The 22637-nt window shown below is 41.3% G+C and overlaps 3 protein-coding genes and 1 pseudogene across 4 annotated transcripts; 1 reads left to right on the forward strand and 3 right to left on the reverse strand.

Moving 5' to 3' along the window:
- Window positions 1-579: 579 nt before the first annotated feature.
- Window positions 580-7616, reverse strand: LOC311509675 (sorting nexin-5-like). Its single transcript, XM_084575097.1, has 13 exons — window positions 7283-7616; window positions 5713-5817; window positions 5458-5568; window positions 5139-5260; window positions 4903-5026; window positions 4470-4565; window positions 4254-4359; window positions 4079-4154; window positions 3903-3942; window positions 3731-3817; window positions 2932-3091; window positions 2727-2812; window positions 580-1951 (listed from the first exon to the last, which is right to left on the reverse strand). The coding sequence occupies exons 1-13, from the start codon at window positions 7313-7315 to the stop codon at window positions 1901-1903; spliced, it is 1197 nt and encodes a 398-aa protein (XP_084431223.1). The 5' UTR covers window positions 7316-7616; the 3' UTR covers window positions 580-1900.
- Window positions 7617-7822: 206 nt separating this feature from the next.
- On the forward strand, window positions 7823-9828 carry LOC311509687 (mitochondrial genome maintenance exonuclease 1-like). Its single transcript, XM_084575111.1, has 5 exons — window positions 7823-8551; window positions 8672-8903; window positions 8985-9117; window positions 9254-9384; window positions 9690-9828. Exons 1-5 carry the CDS (start codon window positions 8038-8040, stop codon window positions 9727-9729), a joined length of 1050 nt encoding a protein of 349 aa, XP_084431237.1. The 5' UTR covers window positions 7823-8037; the 3' UTR covers window positions 9730-9828.
- Window positions 9829-9879: 51 nt separating this feature from the next.
- On the reverse strand, window positions 9880-11553 carry LOC311509692 (glycine N-acyltransferase-like; annotated as a pseudogene). The gene is made up of 4 exons (XR_014699889.1): window positions 11437-11553; window positions 11240-11350; window positions 10976-11084; window positions 9880-10489 (listed from the first exon to the last, which is right to left on the reverse strand). The product of XR_014699889.1 is annotated as a glycine N-acyltransferase-like (transcript).
- Window positions 11554-13388: 1835 nt separating this feature from the next.
- LOC311509689 (glycine N-acyltransferase-like protein 3) lies at window positions 13389-15586 on the reverse strand. The gene is made up of 5 exons (XM_084575114.1): window positions 15088-15586; window positions 14899-15006; window positions 14686-14806; window positions 14030-14162; window positions 13389-13944 (listed from the first exon to the last, which is right to left on the reverse strand). Exons 1-5 carry the CDS (start codon window positions 15160-15162, stop codon window positions 13545-13547), a joined length of 837 nt encoding a protein of 278 aa, XP_084431240.1. The 5' UTR covers window positions 15163-15586; the 3' UTR covers window positions 13389-13544.
- Between the last annotated feature and the right edge of the window lie 7051 nt (window positions 15587-22637).

The following is a 22637-nucleotide window of genomic DNA, read 5'->3' on the forward strand; positions in this document are numbered from 1 at the left end:
TCACTGTGACTGCTTGACTGGGGTGGTCAATATTGACAAAACCATCACGGACAGGTACAGTATCGTCTACAACTTTGCTTCTCCACATCTCACTCAGGCGTAACCTTTGAGTGTTGTGTGTGCTGGTTTACCGTAACTTTCTAAAGAGCAATTTGTAGAATTTTCTACAAAAGCAGAAGGTTTTTCCACCTGGTTCGCAAAAAATATTGAGTTATTCTCTCATATTGTTCACTGCTACTCACAGAGTGTGACATGCAGTGTATATTTTGGGGTTGGCAATTCCCATGAGCCCCCTGGCATTTCCTCCAAGCTTACCTAATGCACCACACGGTCTCATTCTGGGATTCACAGTGGTCAATGGATTTAACACAAACATGCGTACAGCTGTGTTTAAATTCAAGACCTGCATACCTAAACTCTTAAGTACAGAGGGTAGCTGGATACTGCCACCTAGTGGTATGGTGGCTGGGTCTTTAAAATCCTTTTTTTCCCCCCTTTTACAACTGAAATCTGTTAATTAATTAATTAACTTTTCACTGAAGTAACGAGCGGCGACACAAATACAGAATGGCACAGATCAAACTTGGGAAAGTAGAATTTATTTAATGCCATTATTACAAATTTATAAAATGCTATTGATCCGTAAGAAAAGCATCGTGTGTAAGGGAAATCGCGCAGTGGGGATCCATTACAAATACATTCACTTCTTTCTTAAAAAACTACAACACTGCGCTGAGCCAGGTCATGAGTGTAAAGTATTTTTCATCTTCTTAGTGCATCTTTCCAAATGTCTGTTTGAATTAAACAAACTGCCTAGAAGATCTGGGTAATATATCATAAGACTCCATTGATAACAAATGGGAGGGGGGGCAATAAAAAGAATAATAAGACACAGAGAATGAGAGAGCGAACGGACAGAGTTGGCTGAGGTGAATAAGCTGCTGTGGAAATAATAGATGTAGCCGTCAGTGTCTTCAAATAAAACCAAAATAACACTTTCAGTCATTACTAATGTTAATTGTCGTTTTGTAAAATGACTACATGCTCCAACAGTCACTCCACCATTTGACCCATTCCTCTCGCCAAATCATCTCAAATCATCGAGGACACATCCATGTTTACAAAACTAATGTGCATCTTTGATAACTGTGGGATTCGAGGCCACTTCTTGCAAACAAGAATGCAGCGACCAATCCAAGTGTCCAATTCCTGAGGTGAAGCGCAGCTATTTTTGAACACTCGAAGATGATCCGTCTCGTCTTCTAAGTCGGTCATGAGTCTCCTTAATACAGGGTTGGTTCATCTGTACACTAATCTCAGAACCCAGGAATGCAGAGCATGAGGGTGTTTTTTCCAGGCACTCGTTTTGCTTCTGTAAAACTGATTCATTAGCAAACAAAAAACCCCAACAAAACTAGCAAAAAAAAACAAACAAAAAAAAAAAACACTGCTTGGGGTTAATTTAAGCCTTTGAATAAGCTATTTAAAAGTGTACATGAGGAAGAAGGTTAAAGACAGAATAGAGGCATAAGTAGGATCCAAAAAAAGAAGAAGTATACTACCGTATCTGTGTAATGTAAAGAAAAATAAATCAAGAAAAATTGCATCTATTGGTGTAGTAAAAATACGGAAGACCATAAAGCTGGCATTCTCTGGAGCCATTCACATTGAGATAATGGAAAAAGGGTGGACCACAGACCAGAGGACAGGGACTCTGTAAACATGAAGACATTGTGCTTACAATTTCTCTCGCAGGAGGGTTTCAAAGTGGCATCAGACCCAGGTGGAAGCAGAGATAGGGCTTGGAGTCATGTCCTTGCAAGGCCCCCAGCGACGCCAGGTTTCCATTTGCTATGACTGGTCACTTGGTGATGGGAGGACAGGAGCACTTGAAAACACATCAGTTGCTCTTAAGCAGGTCAACGCATCCCTGCAATAGAGCCACGTTGTTCTGTGGAGACAAAAGTAACTTGTATGGTTACTCCTGAATAACACAGTCTATTTTGTGTGAAGCCATGAGAACTTGAACTGTGACTCAGACTCAGAGACTATCACATGCCTGCAGTGGGTTCACCTCTATACTGCTAATAAGTCTTATTACACCATCAACTTCCAATTCAATTTCCTCATGAACATGGGTAATACAGAATTATACACCGATCAGCCACAACATTATGACCGGAAAAGTAAACAACGTTGATCATCTTATGACAACACAATGATCAGCTGGGAAACTTTTGGACCTGGCATTCATGTGGATGTTACTTAGAGATGTACCACCCACCTAGACCAGACCAGGCACCCCCACCCCACAGCACTAACACTCTTGCAGCTTGACACATGAACACACACACACACACACAAACGGTATAGGAACAAAACCTAAACTGATCAAGTATCTGTGGGATGCACTGGAACAACATTTTGTTTCCAGACACCACAGAAGGCCCACATCCATTCTCTGATGAGTCACAACTGTCTTGGAGGCCTACACAATATAAGGGAGGTAGTCATTATGTTATGCCTGATCGGTGTACTCTTTGCAATTGTACACATTTGAACACAAGATGGTCAACGTTATTCACTTCACCTGTCAGTGGTTTTAAAGTTGTGACTGCTCTGTGTATATCGCTATAAGAACGTGGTAACATTTTTCATTAGCATAGCTATTACCACACCAGATAATAAAAACTGCTACACAAACTCGGCTTTGTTGCGCTGCTCACCTTGGCATGTTTTATCTCAAGCTCAGCCATCTCTATGAGGTTCTTCCTGAAGGCCACGACACGTCTTCCCTTGAAACTGGTGAGTTCTGAGAGGATTACATTGTGCAGTTATGAAAAAAATAAAAATAAAAGAGACGGCTCGGTAAATACCACAAGGAAACAAGGGCAGAATGAGTCCATATCGCTGACGCATGAATGCACAAACCTTTCTTCCCAGATTCTGAGAGCTTGTCAAATTTCTGCAGGCAATGCTGCTGATGTTCCTCTGCCTGGGCAACGTCCTTGCTCTTCAGTCGAGCCTTGTCCAAGGCCTTGTTAGAGTTCTCGTAGTCGGCTAACGCCCGGGCTCGCCTGTACAGAAGGTCCTAACCGACACATTTAATAGTTTTACCAGAGTGATAAATGAACGTATAACAGAGAAGTGAGCATTTGTGCTGCATTTCTGTTATGAATGCTGTTAGTACATGCAAATACAAGCCATAGTGCCGGAAAAACTATGTGATGCCATCATTTCTAAATCACCCCAAGTATTTTTTTTCGTGAAAGGCCACTACTAGATTATAATATCAGTTGACCGATATATATTTGCCAATCTTGACTCATAAAGGATAATGAAGATTAAAGCTTGATTTATATTACTGCGTGCTGAGATCGTTGTGTAATTACACCGCTTAAGTGCTAGTCGGCGGCCAATCAACTGTGTATGTATTTCAAACAACGGAAATTGTCTCAGTAGATAGTATGCAGACGACAGAAGGGAGAATTTTCCATGTTTGGAGAGACGAGGATGGTCAAATCACAGCTGTTGTGGGTTGTGACAGAAGATATGGTGCTAACCAGTGTTAAAGTACAAATCTAGTTCAGCACTGAGTACTTTCAGCAGTATTTTTCTGGTCACATAATGATTTTAAGATGCAGTGTGTGAACGTCATAGATGGGAATCTTTGTAATATATTTGTAAATTTGTGCCTCTTATGCGACAGCAGAAGATAAAAATGTCTCACCTTAGCAGCCTGGATGTCTCTCATGTAGTATCTTAGCAGCTCTGTCAGTTTCAGCTCCTGGTCAGATGCAACTCTTCCCTCCACTTTCTGCAGACACACACACAGAAAAAGATGTAAAAGCTTCCACAATGTTATGTGTTTCAGTTTGTCGGGTAGAAGAGGTTCTGCTTACTCTGAGCTTCTCAAACAGGTCTGACAACTTCTCCAGGTTCCTGAGAATTAAAAAAAATGTGAAAAACACTACCGTTATATATCGAAGATTTTTATTCAGTTATCACCACAACAGACTGCTTACAATTTTCAAAAGCAAGTATGCATAAAAACCCCTAAATTAAGCATTACACTCACTTTTTATTTGCTGTGTTATCATCAGCACTGAGAGTGTTCAGAGTGGCAGAGATGTGAATGTAATCATCTGCAATATCTGTAGGAGAAGAAATTAACAATCAAAATCCAAACCATCCAACCACTTTGTACCACTCAAAGACCAATTCAATATCGTGACGTCAAATCACTCCATTACTTTTGTGCGAACGGGTCATTTTCTCTGCCTTGGCGGTGGAATCTTTTATCTTGCTGTAGTAGTCGAGGAGGAACGTCTTCTCCTGCTCGAAAAAGTCATCAACTTCCTGTGTGGGAAACAAAAAAACACGCAGAGGTAAAGTGAAGAGGTGGCAACGACACTGCGGCTGTAACGGTGTCGTGAATTTTATAACCCATAAGCAGCCAGAAGCCTCACCTTTATTCCTGAGATAAGGACCTCGTCAGCAGTCTTAACCATGTTCTTAAAGAATCCTCCAAACATTTCTTTTGCATTCTTCCTCCTCACAGTGAGCTAAAATAACAGAATAAAGAATGGATATGTATTAAATATATAACATGCAAAACTTATTATATGATGTGGAGAGAACTAAGCATGGACTGAGCAATGTATGATTATGTGTGACAGTAGCATATGCTTTACTTCTACCTAAAGTTTAAAAAATGCTAAACTCTCAACCAACTTCTGTTAGCAAACACTACTGCCACTGACTGACAAAGACTACACAGATAGGCATAAATGCTGATCACAGCAGGATGCAAGCCATGTGTCACACGTATCCAGTAAACTCTACTTCCTCTCTCTCCAACTGACAACTCAGGAAAGGGAGTCAGCATTAAGAGGAACTCACATCCTGGTCATACTCTAAGAAAATGTGGAAGTTTCTGTCTTTGCTTAACATCGGGTGAGAGGACAATCTCTGCAGGAAGACCTCGTGCACTTGGACAGTTTTCTTAAACACAGCCAGGTACTCTCTGGAAAGCAAGAAATAAAAAAAACAGAAGTTTTATTACACAATATTTTGCTATGACATGATGTGATACCAGTGCAGTATAATATGGTGTTTTGTTTGAAAGCAACACTCACGCTTCCAGCTCTTGCTTCATCTTAGTGTACTCCTCCTTGGTCATAGTGGCTTCACCTTCACCCAGTTTGTGCATTTTCTCTCTTGGGCTCTCAAAGTCCGGCTTTGGGGGTGCTGGTGGAATCTATGAAAGATAAAAAAAAAAAGGAAACAAATTAAAGATTCATGCTATGTCAAAAAGGAGGACTGATGTATTTTGGGGGGAATGTATGCCTGACAAACAAAATCAGTATGTCTTCAGTTTCACTGAGTATACAGGCTCCAAAGATAAACTGTGTTATGTCAGCCTCTGTTTATGTACAAACACGTAGTCCAACTCACTATTAAGCCGGCATAGTCCTCAGTCTCAACCAGAGCATCGTGTAACCAGATGAAATCCTCATGCTGCCTGGGAACAGAGAAGTCTGGCTTCTGGAAAGAGCTAAGTGTGGTCTAGGAAGACATAATTTGAAAGTACTTTTTAAATAACACAATCACACAATCATCAAATCAGCACAGACCATTAGAGAACATTTTCCACAGTTAGGGTTCGGCTTATGCGTCAAAATCTATCAGTGTTGACGTTGCCACATTTACCTTTGTATGGACCGTAAACTTGACTTTGTCCCTTTCGCAGAGTGCATCAGGAATGTCAATGAGTAGAGCGGCATCACTGTTTAAGTCCACAGATACAGATCGCAACTATGGAGGAGAAAAAAAAAGTCAAGGCTATCAAAACAAAAGCTTACACAGACTTATGCACACACAAAAATAAGTCACTTATAATGCAGAAATGCATTTTTACATGACATCTGTTGCTTGTGAGAACTATTCAACAGGTTTCTGGTCTTCGCCATAAATGACATTTGATATATTATTTAATTTAAGTTTGATTTTGAAGTTCTTCCATAATGTTGCCTCTCTGACATTACTAAGGGGTACTGTGGATTTAAACTGTAAAAAAGTGGAACTGCATGTAGTTAGACCCCAGTCGTAAATGCTGTATTTTGAATGCAGCATCCAGTAGCACTAATAATAGTGGATCAGAATTCATATATGGAAAAAATATTGGTGTTACACATAAAAAAACTTTATGTGTAACTTTATTTTAGCTCTATTGGTCTCCATCAGCATGTAATCATTATACTGCTTGGAGCTGAGTCATTAATTGTGTGTACACTACGACTTAAGTCTCTTAATATCAATATCAAAATATCAAAAAAAATCTTAGTCAGTAAAGCAGGCCTCTATGAATCTTCTGCATAAACTGTCTTGACAATGCACCAACAGTCTGCTGCAGTGTTGATAGCCCAAAGCCATCTGCCTCGATCCGATCCAACACCAAGGAATTTATTTAAAAACACAAAAAACATGTCAGACAGGAACCAGCGGCTTTTACTCTAACTTGCACCACGGCCCTATAATTCGGAGGTAACCAAACACTGCCATTTCTTCCTTGAATTAAGCAGCAGGACTTGGTTGTAAAAAAGCCTGGAGGTTGTTAGCTTTGGACCTAACTAACGGCACATGCTCCAGTCCGGCTAGGGCTTAAAGATGTGGTCCACGCCCATGTTGATGCAGCTCTATTAAAGAATAGTCATAGTTTGTTGCCATGTTGGAGAAACAACGCGCTACACCTACACGTTTCACAAGTTCCTACATTTGTTCATATTTGTGCTCAGATGGAAACAATTTACAGACTCAACGAGAAAGAGACCACAAACTTTATCCACCAAAATGACAACAAAGTTTAACCAACATCTGTTTTAAATGCTGAAGTATCACAGCTGACAACGATGCCGCAAAGCAGTATGCTGCACAACAGATCCTTAATGCTGCAAAAACCTACAGGACACAAACCGGCTACGAGACTTTCTTGAGACTTTTACGTGTAACGGTGAACACTGAGCTTTAACCGCTGCGTGGCTTAACATGTTCAGTGAATGAGATAACATTACCAAACAAAACTTTTTTTGTAAGCTGCTTGACACAGCGCTTCTTGGTAGCTTTATCCCGTTAAAAAAAATAAAAAAAAGCTGGCTAGCTTTAGCCAGAGGCTAGCGCTATGCAGACCGAAAACAACTGAGTAACTTAGCCAGAAAGCAACCGTTAACGTTAGCTATTCCAGGGCTGACTTTTGGTGCAATTCACTAGCCGTTTAACTTACCTTTTCTTTGTTGCTCTCGTCTATGGATGTCATGTTTTGTCCGAAATCGACGGAATGGCGAAGAAAAGGAGGCCAACCCAAATAACAAAACTATATGCAGGAAGCTGTCTCTCTGGTGGCTGGTTAGCTGCCTGACGAGCTGTCAAATCGCTTTTTCGCCCCCATCCCGATGATGAAAGATTAAATCCCGCCTTAAGAGCACATGACTGGACAGCGTTGAGTTTACAAAAGCTGCGATTGGTTTCTGACCAAATCAATCACGTAACCTTCGCGTGCCTGAGCTTTGAAATGCCCCCAGACTTGACGATAACTTATTTTTAAACACCAGCGTTACACTTTCTTAAGTTGCGGACAAATGATGAATAACGAATTGAAAGACTATAAAAGAAATAAACAACAAAGTCCCGCCCACTTACAACGGTGCCGCCGAGTTAACCACACGGATGTATTTCAGTGATACTCTGCACATTGTGGGTAATGTAGTTTTCTCTGTCTTAAATGCGTTCGCGAGACTTTACGTTGGAACTTCAATTCCCAGCTACGTAAATGCGTGCAACCAAAAAGGCGCGCCGTTCTGAAACAACAGTGTTTTTTGCACGAGTTTAACAGAGGGGAAACATGCTGGGGCAAGTACTGGCGCCGAAACGAAGAAAAACTTCTTAAATGCACGTTAAAACTTCAAAAAAGTCAGAACTTATGTTTAGTTAAGTGGCTACAAAGTTATAGTTTCAGTCTGTTGTGTTTAAATCGCCACAATGTTTATTCTTAAACGTGTTTTATCCGTTGGAGGCACCATGGTCCCTGAAAGCGCCTCCCTATCTGTGAATCACTTCTCTGCTTGTCAGTGCCTAAGGTCCTCTAAAAGAAAGAGCCCGTACAGCTCAGTGGACAGTGAGCGCTACTCGTCTCTTGTGAAGTCTGTCATGTCGTCCAGGGTCAGTGCCCAATCCCCTGAAACCATCCAGGCGGAAGACGATTACATTTACGGACCTGTTGTCAAAGCTCAGACGCCCGCAAGACCAGAGAAGAGGGAACCTAAAACTGTGCACCCTTTCTTAGACTGTAAAGAGACTCTAGAAACAGAAGAGCCAGAGTCGGGACCTCCAGCCCGGATTTTATTAAACAGAGGACAATCGAGGCCTTTCATTCCGAGTGTGACCCGCATTCTTCAGCAGACACTTTCCCCGGAGCAAGTTTTCTACCTGGAGAGATGGAAGAGGAAGATGATCGCGGAGCTTGGAGAGGATGGCTTCAAAGAATACAGCCAAAGTAAGATTTGTGACATCCTACAAACATATCCATGTTATCTTCCGATTATAATATGATACTCTCATTTATATATAGGGAGATAAACTGAAAAAATGACTCACGGTTGTTGTATTCAAACAGATTTGTTCAGACAAGGGAAGCTCTTCCATTCATCTCTGGAGGACATCCTGATGTCAGGTGTAACGCAGAAGAGTTGTTCAGAGACCCCGGAGTATCCACCTGAGGCTCAGGGATACATAGAGAGCGTTTCTCACATACTGGAGGATATCAGTGCTGTGAGAGCTATTGAAAGCACAGTACAACATGAAACCCTGAAGTACCTGGGCATTGTAGATTGTGTGGCTCGCTACAGGTAAATAAATAAATAAAAATCCTGATTTGGAGACTTTTTTTTTTCCCACTGCCAGACTTGACAGGCTGATTTTGTCTGCAGGGGTGTGCTGTGCGTTATTGACTGGAAGACTTCAGAAAAACCCAAGCCATTCCTGAGCAACACTTACGACAACCCTATTCAAGTGGCAGCCTATGCTGGAGCTTTGAATGGCGACAACCACTACAAATATCAGGTGATCTATTCAAATGAATGATGTGATAAGTTTGTTAGTTTCTGATTTTATTCCATGACTGATATTGGACTAAAATGTCCAGTCTTTATGATAAGCCGGCCACAGTGTGACAGCCACGGATCTTTTCTGATTGCAGGTTGAAAATGGCCTCATCGTTGTAGCCTACAAGGACGGCTCACCTGCCCATGCTCACCAACTCAACTCAGAGTTGATGTTGGAGTACTGGAAAACCTGGTTGCTATGCCTGGAAGAATACACAGAACATAGGTAAAGCTGTCAGAACAACTTTTTATTCCTTGCAAAGTATGATCATTTTGGAGGATGTATTTTTTATTCTTCTGCTAAATTGTATTAAATTAAACCCTAAAGTGTTTCTGTTATTTACCCAAAAGCACCGAATAAAATGGGATTGTCAAAATAATAGAAACATGCGTCAGTACAACACAACACAAGCAACTGCTGAATAGCCTTCATGAAACTGTAGTGCTTTAGATTTAGTGCAGGAATGTTTGGCAAGTGGGTGTGTTAAGCACATTGTTCACATAATGTGTTTATTTATTTTTTCATTTCAGATCCAGTCATGCCTCAAGTGCTACTTCAGAAAAAAGGTGACATGTGTGTGTGGAGGGATCTGCAAGGATAATAAAAATAATATAACATATTCCAATGCAGAAGGTGGCCAAAAAGCACTGGCTTCATGCAGCCATTCATGACTTACATTTTCAGTTGAATAAGCTCATTTTAATTATTAGCAGGTAAACGTTTAAAATTGATGTATTTCAAACCACGTTTCCCTGTATGAGGGATCTTCAGTGAAGCCCATGTTTTCGAAGAGCCTGTAGGAGACCACATTCTCCTCTTCTATGAAGCAGTACACTGGATAGCCCTGAGCATGGTGTCTCTTCGCCATGCAGCTGATCAGGACTTTAGAGTAGCCTTTCCCTCTGTGCTCTGGTAGAGTGTACAACATCCCCATGGCACAAGACGCATAGGTCAGGATCCAGGACACTGGCCGTCCGTCAGCACCCAGCACGCAGCAGGAGGGGAAGTTTGTAACCATGTTCTGGATCATCCTTACCGCCTCCTCGTTCTTTCCAAACTTCCACGTCTGATTCACCAAGGCAACGTGCGATTCATCCAGGGAGCTCAGTGAGATTCCTGAGCTGAGGCAGAACAGATGAAATATTCGTTAATGACATATGCAATAATTATTTGTCAAATGCTGTGATTAACATATCACTATACCTGTCTACAGAAGGAAGCTGAGATATGTCTTCCAGTGTCATCATGTGACAAACTGCTCGTTTTTTAGTTGATGCATTTTTTTCTGATGCCAGTGCTTTGAGTATCTCCATGTGGGGAAGGCTGATTCCTTGAACAAAAGCAATCAAAAGTTCTAACCTCATTTTGTGCAAATGATGTATGTGTAAGATTGATTAACATTAAAAGTTGGTAATTCTGTTTCTCTTCAGTTCTACATTACGGTGTTGTGGTTCTGATCTTTGTCCACAAAACTAGGACCTCAAATTGTTATTGCACATCATTTAGTGAAGGAAGAGTCTTCGTTCAGTATCACTAAATGATATGCAATAACAATTTGAGGACTTTGAACCAAATGAACGACAATAAAATTCAAGACACATTCACACTTTAAAGTCATAAGTGGAAATGGTAATAAACTGATTCAGCAGAATAGCAGGCGTTGTGTAACATCCTCACGATGTCTTTTCTTTGATGTATAGAAGATTAGTAAATGAATTAAACAAGTGTAGTGTCCTAGTGAAGGAAGTGAAGTTGCTGACTTCCACATTCATTATTCAACCGCAATGAAAAGGATGAAAGTGCTTGTTGCTATTACCAATACAAATCAACTTGGTCCAGTCAATAACAGAAGACTTTCTCACGAATTCTTCAAGAACAGCTTCATCTTTTGCAAAAATCAGCATGTCTTTGAAGTCATCCCCCCTCTGTAAGAATAATGAGATGTGAAGATACTGTATGCACAATAGTATAGGAAATATTGGATCATGTGGTTTTGTCTACATGAAAGTTATATAACAAAACTAATACACTGCCCCTGTGTGGCACTTAACACGGAACGCATGTGTGCAGTGAGTTGTACCTGTTTGCACTGTGGCTTGCAGACAATGACACTGAACTGTGGCCATGTGTCCACTATAATCTTTGCAGGGTCTGATCTGACGCTGTTTTTAAGCATCAAATAACCGTAAACCTGAAAATAAAAGGGAAAAAAACGCATAAAACCTTACAATAAAATCATAATATCCAGTAGCACTCATTAAAAACGACTGTACACACCTGCTGTGACCGGGGTAAATATCTTTTCAGTTCAGTCTCAGCTATTTTCTGCTGATCTCCCGTCAGCTCCATGGTAATTTTCTGTCAGGCATATAACAATGAAACTGTATCGAAGCAGAGCCGAGAGTTAGGGAGTGCATTATGTGTAGAGGATCTAATGTCGACTGCTGGGCGGTCTTTTCTTTTTAAAAGAAAACAGACATATCTTCCAGAGCCGTTCTGGAAAATGAACCCAGTAAAAGTTGAAGGAATGACTTCAACTTACTCGTTAGACGAAGGAAATGGGCGTTGGTAACTCATTTCCTGTGCAGAAATCTGTGGAGAAAGTAACTTTTATTTTTATTTGACCTCAATAAACATTGTCCCGTTGTGTTATGCTCTGTGTTTATGGTCGTAAACGCTAGTTTTAGTCAGTTTTACTTATATCTAGCCACTGGTGCTAATATTGATATGTCAGTACAGCTCTGCGTGCATTTTGTTTATTATGGTCTTATTTACAGTAAAATAGAGGAAACGTGAGAGTGCGCTTCGGGGGCGTGGCTAGTCTCTGATTGACAGGTCGTCACTGTGTGGGCGTTCCCCTCGTGCCTCTCCAGCTCCATTCCCCGCATTCCTTTCTTGTTCCATGAATCCAACATGGCGGCGGCCACAGTGCAAAACGCAACGGTTGGAAATTTCGCAAATAAGTTTCTTCAGGTAGTAATTACGTTATATCCGCGTTTCGAGCATAAGCGGAAGAGTTAGAGATTTATGATCAGTAAAAAAAAAACATTTGCATTGCTTACATACGGGAAATGGGTCTGCTTTTATAAATTATTGACAGTGTTATCTGCACGTCTCATAACCGAATCTAGAAATAACAGACGACTTCCTGTCTGAATTTTAAAAATAAAAGCCTTTTACCTTCGCTAAATTGACAGATTATTTAAACACGTTCAATAAAGTATAGTTTACTAAGCACTGAAGTTTAATTATTACAATGAAACATGAACGTGTCCAAAGTGTTATACAACATAAAAAGAAGTTGTTTTACCCACCAATTTCCAGACAGTTTTCAATTATATTGTGTGTTATTAAAACACAGAAGTGATAGTGTTGGGCAATAAGTGAACAAAAAAAAGTCTATTCTAAATAATCTATGGGGATTAAGGTTTATGAAGATTTTTTTCTTTTGGAAGTATAATTCCAATTAGCCAATGTACTCTAATAGTTATGAAATCAAACGTGCAATTAGAATTTTATTAAAACTGTGTTTTTAAAAGGCTAATAAGCAATTGTGAGAAAACTTGTTATTTGCTTGTTTTAGTGATTAGGCATTAAAAAGTTGCTGTTCTAAAAGTCAGCATACCTCTATATTACTGCATTATATCAGGAAGTTTGAAACAAGTTTATTCAAGTTAGAATACAATGAAGTGGTTGCAGACAGAAAGTAGAGCTATTAATAGTTTTGTGACCTCTTTACGGGAGGGAAAAAAATATATGCATTCTAATTGAAGTTTAGGTTATACTGCAAGCAATGTCAGTTCAGAAGACATACCACAGACATTGCTCGCTATATGTTATAGTTGCCTTTGTTTTTTTTATGCAAATGATGACCACAGCTGTTGTATGTACATAATATGTGTATAAATATACAATGGACATGTTATATACACAGATTATTATTATTTACTTTTTTACTGTTTTATCTATGTTCTCACATAATGACAATAAAGGATTCTTGATCTTATTAAGTGCTTACAGAAAACAAAGTGTCAATCAATTCAGCTAAATTTAATTTGGATTAATTTTTCTTCCTCTACACAGGGTGAACATATCACGTACAGTAATCATGAAATTTCTCTTTCACTTATACCTCAATTTCTACAGTCCAGTTTAAATGCAGTGATTTGGGGAACTTGTAAAATGTGCAATATACTCTTTATAATTCCTACAATGACTACATTATGTATAGTAGAAAACATAAAAATACACCAGTTTAAAATATCTTTAAAATTAATCAGTAAATGTAAAAAAAATCATCTTTGATTTTGGCTTTTTAATCATATATAAGAGTCTCTTTCTTTTTCTTTTGATAAAACGTTATCTTAAAAAGTCTTGAAACCCAATCAAAAGTTGAACTCGTACCATGCTGCTCTGTAAGTCGTGTCCTCCAAGAAGCCCATGCTTTGAAAGAGTTTATGGGATACCATGTTGTCCTCCTCTATGTAGCAGTATAGAGGGTAACCCTCAGCATGGAGCTTCTTGACCATGGTGCTGATCAGCACTCTGGCGTAGCCTTTTTGTCTGTGCTCTGGGAGAGTGTACAATATGCCCATGGCACAGTAATCATACAGCAGGATCCAGGACAACGGCTCACCCTGGTCATTCATGATGCAGCAAGATGGGAAGTTGCTGATTAGGTTTTCAATGTTCTTGTGACCTTGCTCATTCCCTCCAAACTTCCAGGTTTTATTCACCAAGTCGACGTGTGAGAGGTTCAGAGATGAAATCCTTGATTCAAGCTCACTGTAAAAAGAAATGACAACCTTCACATGAGCACAGAAACAATCTATTTTTTCTTTTTTACATTTTTTTAATTTTCTGACTGTACCTGTCAATCGATGGCATGATCAGATGGCTGGGATCTGGCAAATACAGAAGATGCACGTAAGTGTAGCCTCTGTTGTTAACTTTTCGGTAAGCAGACACTCCTTGTAGCACGGATAAATGGGCAGTGTCTAATCCTGGAGGTCGAAAAAAGATAAGCAAGGTCTGTTATTTGAGTTTGACGGAGGTTACAAATATCCTCACTTTGTGCACAACGTCCTCGTTCTCCTGCCACAACTCAATTAATCTCTCCTTCCAGTGTCCCACCCTTTCTTTTCCATTGGCCGTTGGCAGCACGTGTTTTGCAGTTGGTCGGTAATCAGTGATTGTGAGCAGATTTGGCTCAAAAAATTCAAACATGTTTGAATGACTGCAACTGAGGCTGGGTCGGGTACTCGCACACTTGCAGATTTTTGTGCCAACTACTCATGGCGACTGTCCCCAACTAGCGCAGGCTGATGCAGACTTTGCCCGGGTGGGAATCGTGGGTAGAATCTGGCAAAATGTTTTCAGCCTCAGTGGTTTTGGATGTTTTTGTTTTTTGTTTATTAGCTGGTTGCAGTGTACTATATTAGTTTAATAATCCATCTTCATATTATGCATACTCAACATACTGGATGTACTTTGAAGCACTTGTTTCCTGCAGTGCTCTGAACTCACCTCCTATATAGAATTTAGTGCTCCAGTCAATTGCATCCTCTTCTTTCAGCACTTTCTCTAAAGCCCGCACATCCATGCTGTAATATGACACTTTTTTCATGAACATTGAGGCACTCTTATTCTGTGGAGTACACGCAAAGTTTAGCAAACACGAAGTACAGACGAGTCTGGCAAATCTCGAGGGTCCAATTCTCCAGCCGGACATGAACTCACCTTGGGGTCCGGTCGGCTAATGATGACTTTAAAATCAGGCCACGTGTCCACGACCACCTCCAGGGTACTTGGTTTGTTCTTGTTTAGTCCATGTATGAAGCCGTACATCTAAGAAAAAAGAAAAATCGGAGCTGCTATGGTTTTAAAATGATAATATTAACACACTTTAAACATGTAGCAGTCGCCTACCTTTAAACTCCTCGGGAGGTGTTGCTGCAGAACTCTTTCGGCGATCTTAAACTCGTCTTTGTTTAGGACCTTCATGTTTGACAAATGCAGTTTAAATGCTGTCTGTTGAGTTAACGTCTGTCCCAGTGAAATGGTTCAGCTTTTATAAATGATTGACTGTGAACAAATCTAGACATAACAGACGACTTCCTGTCTGAATTTTAAAAAATAAAAGCCTTTTACCTTCGCTAAATTGTCAGGTCATCTATTATAAGAACACACATGACAGTGTCCGAAGTGTTACACAACTTAATAGGAAGTTTTTTCCACCCCCAACTTACACTACATTACATTGTGTGTTATTAAAATGCAGAAGTAATAGTGTTGGGCAATACTAAGTGAACCAAAAAAAAAATAATTAAGGTTTATGAAATTTTTTTTTTGGAAGTATAATTCCAATTAGCCAACGTATTATAATAGTAAGGAAATCAAATAAATAAATAAATCAATAAATCCCACACACATTCATTAACATGCAACTTGAATTTTATTAAAAGGCTAATCAGCAATTTCATGCAAGATATCTTATTTGCTTGTTTTAGTTATTAGGCATTAAAAAGTTGCTGTTCCAAAAGTCAGCACACCTCTATATTATTGCATTGCATATCAGGAAGTTTGAAACAAGTTTATTCCAGTGAAAACGCAATGAAGTGGTTGTTGTAGCCAATTTGAATGTTTTTTTTAATTTTTTTTTTATTGAAATGTATTAAGTACTGTAATTTGTGAGGTTTTTATGACTACCAAGGTGTAGGCGGGGTTCAGTCAGGAAATCACAGGTTACTTCAGGGTGACTGGGGGCACAGGTGTCGAGTGTTGGCAATCACCAGGGAAGCCACACAGTTTTTCAACCGTGAGGTGGTTTTTGTTTGAGCACAGTTATTTGCGTTATTTATTGTTTATTTTCAGCCACTTTAGTATTTTGAGTAACAGCTAATTACCTGGCCTTTGTTAGGCACCCTGCAAAGTAAAATAAACATTTTAAAACGTACTCAAGGACCTGTTTGCTTTTAACTCTACTACACCACGCGTATGGAAAGAGCTTCACTGCCACATCCTTCACTGGCAAGTTTTTTGGAGGTTCGATTGCCTTTACACCAAGTTGAAAAACTACGCTTCCAAGGATCGATGTGGACACAGGACAACGCATCGTTCAAGACCTGGTCCTGGACTCCTGACTGCCTCGTCACGTCACGGCCCAGCCCGCAGTGGGACGCAGACCAAGCAACATCAAAGTCACGGTCACGGTAGGACTATATTGTGAACGAATGAAAGTTGCAGAAGAGAGTAGCCTTCACGCAACGGGATACAGGGAAATCCCACACATCAATATAGCCTCCTTGAAACGCTAAATGAATGGACATGAGTGAAGAGGAAAATTAGGAAGTGGATGAAAAAATGAATGATGCTGTCACGGACAATGAAATGGACAATGAGCCTGGTAAACGGCCGTCTAAACTCACGTTTAAAGCAATGGAAGCCAAAATACTGTTAATGCAAAAGGAGAGGAATTCTGGAGTAAGGCAACTACTGAAAATGGCAAAGGAAATTGAACAAATGATGATTTCAAATGAAAGTGTTTCTGATGTGCAAATCAAACATGAAGTGATGTGGAAAATGTATGGGGAAACTGTAAAGTTGCAAGAGTCAATAAAATTATTGGTGCCTGAGGATGAAATGTTAAATCAAAATGAATGGTTTAAAAATCAAATGTACAAAGTGAATGGAGTGATAAGCAAAATGGAAAAATGGATGCTTGCAAGCAAGGAGCAAGACAAAACAAAAGAGCATGATGATGAAACCGGTGTTGATGTTTCAAATGATGCAAATGAGGTTCTGAAAAATAATGGTTCAAATGACATGACAAATGGAAATGAGGATGTGGATAACATTGGCCCAAATGACAGTGTTTCTAATACTGGTGGCAGAACAAATGTGTCACGTGGGAGCTCAAGGGCTTCAAGGTCCACTACAGCTTCTGCCCGGATTCAGGCTGAGGCCGAAAGAGCTGCACTTCTAGCCATGGAGGCTGCTCTCAAGGAAAAACATGAGCTAGAGGCTGAAGAGGAACAAGCAAAGGCTCAACAAGAACGAATAAGGAAAAGAAAGGAACTGCTTGAACTACAGAGTCGGATTGCTGCTCAGACAGCTAAGGTTTCAGTGCTCAGAAACAGAGGGTCTGACATAGGAAGCACAGTCTCAAATGCAATGAACTCATATGTGTCAAGACAAAGGTCTGCTCTCAAACCCTCTGCTGTGCCATTTGTTCCACAAACATCAAGTTGTCATGTCACTCATCCACCAGCAGGAGGCATCAACCCACCAACAGGACCTGTCAGATTTGCAATGCCGTCACAGCCTCAGCAGTTAAAGGAACAAGACAACCAATTCAGACCTACAGCAACTATGTCGGACAGAACAGGAACAAGGGCTAAGGAAATCAATTCACAAGGAACCAGACCAAAACTTTGTGCTTCAAATCCTAACCCAAGCATGCCCCAAAGAACTGTGCAGTCATATCCCATTGCATATAGGCCACAGCAATGGCAGCAAGTGAATGAGGAGGGCCAAGGCAGCATGTCACAACAGTCTCATCACTCATACCCCACTGCACAACCAGCACAACAATCCAATCAATATGGCCCAGGTAATATTTTCACCATCATGCAAAAGCAAAACGACATCACAGCATTATTGGTGCAACAGCAGTCGTCACTTTCACTACCCCCAAGAAACATACCAACTTTTGATGGAAACCCTCTCGAATATGTCACCTTTATCAGAGCTTTTGAACACGGAGTTGAAGCTAAGGCTGACAGTGCTGTTGATTGCTTATACTACCTGGAGCAGTACACCAAAGGGCAACCTCAAGAACTGGTCAAGAGCTGTCAACACATGCCACCTGACAGGGGGTACCAAAGAGCAAGGATGCTTTTGCAGGAACGCTTTGGCAATGAGCAAAAAATGGCCACTGCGTACATGGAGAAAGCCCTTGGATGGGCAACACTGAAATCTGAGGATATCAAAGCTTTACAAGCATTCTCATTATTCCTGCGCATATGCTGTAATGCTATGGAGAATATAAGTTACATGTCAGAGATGAATATGCCCTCAAATATCCGTGCAATAATCATGAAGTTGCCATACAAACTGAGGGAGAAATGGAGAAATGTTGCTTTTGAGCATCAGGAGAGACGTCATCATCAACCAGTTTTCGGTGATGTGGTCAATTTCATTGAGAGACAAGTGTCTATTGCCTCTGATCCACTGTATGGAGACATTCAAGATACAGCTGTCTCATTTTCCAAGTTAAAGGTTGGAAATAAACTGTCACAGGGACGCACAAAGGAAAAGGGAAGCAGCTTCGCTACATCTGTTGCACCTGTTAATTCTGAAAATGAAAAAGATAAATACTCACCTGGCAAACTTACCAGGGCATCTTGTCTGCTGTGTGAAGAGGGCCACAAACTGGAAGTGTGCCCTAAGATGGAGAAGAAGCACCACAGAGACGAAATTGACTTTCTAAAAAAGAAAGGTGCTTGTTTTGGATGTTTATCTGTAGGACATATGAGTAAAGAGTGTCACAGTCGGCTGTCCTGCAAGGTGTGTAACCTGAAACATCCTAGTATCCTCCACATTAATGACAAAGAATGGAAAGAAATTAAATCAAAAGGCTCACAGCAAGAAACAACAGGGGTGAGTGAAGCCACCACTTCCAAGACTTGTGGCCATATAGGGGCCGGAGCGCAGGACTGCGTTTTGTCAATTGTGCCTGTAAAGGTCAAAGCAAAGAAAGGCAGCACTATTCTGACAACCTATGCTTTTCTAGACCCCGGCAGCTCATCCACTTTCTGCTCTGAGCAACTAATGAGGAAGCTGAAAGTGACAGGAAGGAACACTAAATTCCTAATGAAAACAATGAATAAAGAAAGCTTTGTAAACAGTCACGTCATCTCAGGACTTGAGGTAGCTGCATTCAATGACAACAACTATGTTGATCTGCCTGATGTGTACACCCAATTCAAGATGCCTGTGACACGTGATAACATCCCACGACAGGAAGACCTGCATGCTTGGCCATACTTAAACTCTGTTGAAATCCCTGTTATTGATGCAGACGTGGAGCTGTTAATAGGAACTAACGCCCCAGAAGTAATGGAGCCATGGGAAGTGATACACAGCAGAGGAAAAGGACCTTATGCTGTTAAAACACTATTGGGCTGGGTTGTCAATGGACCATTGAGAGGAGGCAATGACAGTGGGGGCAGCTGCCCCACAATGACAGCCAACCGCATCTCCATTGCTCACATAGAGGAACTGCTGGTGAAGCAGTACAACCATGACTTCACTGAGAAATCAACAGAGGACAAGCCAGAGATGTCTATAGAGGATCTGAAATTCATGAACATTGTCAACACATCAGCTGAAATACAAGATGGACACTACTGCTTGAAGTTACCTTTCAGAGAGGACAATGTTGTCATGCCCAATAACCGACATCTTGCTGAGCAAAGGGTCCTCTGCCTGAAAAGGAAATTGGAGAGAAATCCTACGTTCAAGGAGGAATATTCAAACTTCCTCAGTGATGTCATAAACAATGGCTATGCAGAGTGTGTGCCAAAGCATCAATTGGAAGGAAAAGAAGGAAAAAGGTGGTACATCCCACATCATGGGGTGCACCATCCTAAAAAGAGAACCCTGAGAGTCGTTTTTGACTGTGCAGCAAGCTACAAAGGCGTGTCACTCAACACCAAGTTACTCCAGGGACCTGACTTGACAAATTCCTTGCTCGGAGTTCTCATAAGGTTTCGTATGAATTCTGTTGCAGTTATGGCTGACATAAAAGCTATGTACCATCAGGTCAGAGTGGCAAAGCAGGATGTGGACTTTCTGCGCTTCTTATGGTGGCCAGGAGGAGACCTGACACAGCCACTCACTGAGTACAGGATGACTGTTCATCTGTTTGGTGCAATATCATCGCCCAGCTGTGCCAGTTTTGCCCTTAGGAAGACAGCTGAAGACCACAGAGCAGACTTCCCAGTCCATGTCACTGATACCATCATGCACAACTTTTATGTGGATGACTGCTTGAAGTCTGTGTCTTCAGAGGAGGAAGCCATGTCTTTGGTAACAGACCTGACTGCTCTGTGTCAATTAGGAGGATTCCAGTTGCTTAAATGGATGAGCAACAGCAGGTCGGTGTTGGAAGCCATTGATGTGGAGAAAAGAGCCAAAGAAGTGAAAGAGCTGGACTTCGAAAGAGACAGCCTTCCTGTCGAAAGAACCCTGGGCCTGCAGTGGTGTGCAGAAACTGACACTTTCAGGTTCAGGATGTCAGTCCAAGAAAGACCATTCACAAGACGAGGCATTTTGTCTGTAGTGAGCTCGGTCTATGACCCGATTGGATTTTTAGCACCCTTTACCTTACCTGTTAAAACACTGCTGCAAAACCTTTGCAAGATGAGCTACAGTTGGGATGAGGACATTCCCCCAAACTACCAGCTGCAGTGGGTGGGGTGGCTAGAAGACTTAAAAAGACTCTGCACTTTCAGTGTGCCAAGATGCTTTAAACCCAAAGGCTTTGGACAGCTCGTAAGTGCACAACTCCACCACTTCTCTGATGCCAGCGAAAAGCTATGGCACAGTTTCTTATTTGAGGCTGCAGAGTGAGGATGAGAAAATCCATCTAGCTTTTGTGCTAGGAAAAGCACGAGTTGCTCCTTTAAAGAATGTCACAATCCCAAGAATGGAACTAACAGCTGCTGTGCTGGCGGTGAGAGTTGACAGACTCCTGAAAGCAGAGTTAAAACTAGAGCTGGAAAACTCACTCTTCTGGACAGACAGCACAACAGTGTTAAGGTACATCAAGAACGAAACAAAGCGTTTCCACACCTTTGTTGCCAACAGGGTCTCTGCTATAAGAGAAGCCACAAGTGTCTCACAGTGGAGGTATGTTGACACAAAACGGAACCCAGCTGACGAGGCCTCTCGTGGGGTGAAAGTTGACTACCTTCTCACTAGCAGCAGATGGATCCATGGCCCAGACTTTCTGTCCAAGAGTGAAGAGGAGTGGCCTCCTAATATGCTGGATTCAACCTCCATCAGCAGTGATGACCCAGAGGTCAAAGGAGAGGTGTCAGTGAATGCTGTCATCATCACAGACCAACCAAATGCAGTAAACAAACTGATAACCTACTTCTCCTCCTGGAAAAGGCTGAAGACCTCTGTGGCATGGTTTCTTCAGCTAAGAAAGATGTTGAAGTTGCTGAGTCTAAAGAGAAAAGAAATTCAAGCTTCTCTGCCCAGCAGCGGCCTAGACCCAACTCAACAAAAGAAAAAGGTGGAAGAGGACATGAATAGATTCAGAGCCACGTTGAGTGGTCACATACTATGTCCTGAAGATCTCAACATGGCTGAAAGAGTCATCATTCAGTACAGTCAAATGGACAAGTTCAGTGATGAAATTGCTGCTTTGAAAAAAGGAACAGCTGGAGTGACGAAAAGCAGTCACATTTACAAGCTTGATCCAGTGCTGAAGGAAGGACTCTTGAGAGTGGGTGGTAGGCTCAGCAAAGGAGCGATGCCTGATGACACAAAACACCCTGTCATTCTTGCAAAGGACCAACATATCTCCACTCTCATCTTACGCCACATACACGAACAGAACGGACACTGTGGAAGAAATCACCTACTTTCCATACTTCGTCGACAATATTGGATCACCAAAGCAAATGCTGCTGCCAGAAACATCCTGTCATCCTGTGTTGCCTGCCGACGATACAGAGGAAAGCTGGGTGAACAAAAAATGGCAGATTTGCCTAAAGAAAGACTGCAAGCAGATCTCCCACCATTCACAAATGTGGGCATTGACTATTTTGGACCATTCGAGGTGAAAAGAGGCCGCAGCCTCATTAAACGCTATGGAGTTATTTTCACCTGCATGGCCAGTCGAGCAGTTCACCTGGAAATGGCCTATTCATTGGACACCAGTTCATGCATAAATGCAATACGGAGGTTTATTTCAAGACGAGGCCAAGTATCCCACATCAAATCTGACAATGGAACGAACTTTATTGGAGCAGAACGTGAGCTAAGAGAAGCTCTCTCTGAACTGAACCATGAGAAAATCCAAAATGCTCTACTTCATTCTGGAGTGACATGGACCTTTAACACTCCAGCCGCATCACATCACGGAGGAGTATGGGAGAGAGTCATTCGCATGATCAGGAAAGTATTGACTTCTGTTCTTCATCAGCAACATCTGGATGATGAAGGGTTACAAACACTCCTGTGCGAAGTGGAGGCCATATTGAATGACCGACCCATTACAAAAGCTTCAGAGGATCCAAATGATCTCGAACCACTGACTCCAAATCACATTCTCCTGTTGAAAAGCAAACCTTCACTACCACCTGGCCTTTTCAACAAAACTGACTCTTATTCCAAACGACGATGGAAACAAGTTCAATTCCTCGCCAATCTCTTCTGGCATAGATGGCTGAGGGAGTACGTAC

The sequence above is a fragment of the Chelon labrosus genome (genome assembly GCF_963514085.1).
Source record: "Chelon labrosus genome assembly, contig: SCAFFOLD_13_1, whole genome shotgun sequence".
Lineage (NCBI taxonomy): Eukaryota > Metazoa > Chordata > Actinopteri > Mugiliformes > Mugilidae > Chelon > Chelon labrosus.

Excerpts from the sequence above, each read along its gene's own strand:
- LOC311509687 (XM_084575111.1), top strand. The coding sequence starts at position 8,038 with ATGTTTATTCTTAAACGTGTTTTATCCGTTGGAGGCACCATGGTCCCT. Across the intron at positions 9,118-9,253 it reads ACAACCACTACAAATATCAG|GTTGAAAATGGCCTCATCGT; the intron begins GTGATCTATTCA and ends TTCTGATTGCAG. Across the intron at positions 9,385-9,689 it reads GAAGAATACACAGAACATAG|ATCCAGTCATGCCTCAAGTG; the intron begins GTAAAGCTGTCA and ends TTTTCATTTCAG.
- LOC311509689 (XM_084575114.1), bottom strand. The coding sequence starts at position 15,162 with ATGAAGGTCCTAAACAAAGACGAGTTTAAGATCGCCGAAAGAGTTCTG. Across the intron at positions 14,807-14,898 it reads TTAGCCGACCGGACCCCAAG|AATAAGAGTGCCTCAATGTT; the intron begins GTGAGTTCATGT and ends TGTACTCCACAG. Across the intron at positions 14,163-14,685 it reads CACTAAATTCTATATAGGAG|GATTAGACACTGCCCATTTA; the intron begins GTGAGTTCAGAG and ends TTCGACCTCCAG.
- LOC311509675 (XM_084575097.1), bottom strand. The coding sequence starts at position 7,315 with ATGACATCCATAGACGAGAGCAACAAAGAAAAG. Across the intron at positions 4,155-4,253 it reads AATGACCCGTTCGCACAAAA|ATATTGCAGATGATTACATT; the intron begins GTAATGGAGTGA and ends CTTCTCCTACAG. Across the intron at positions 3,943-4,078 it reads GATAACACAGCAAATAAAAA|GAACCTGGAGAAGTTGTCAG; the intron begins GTGAGTGTAATG and ends TTTAATTCTCAG.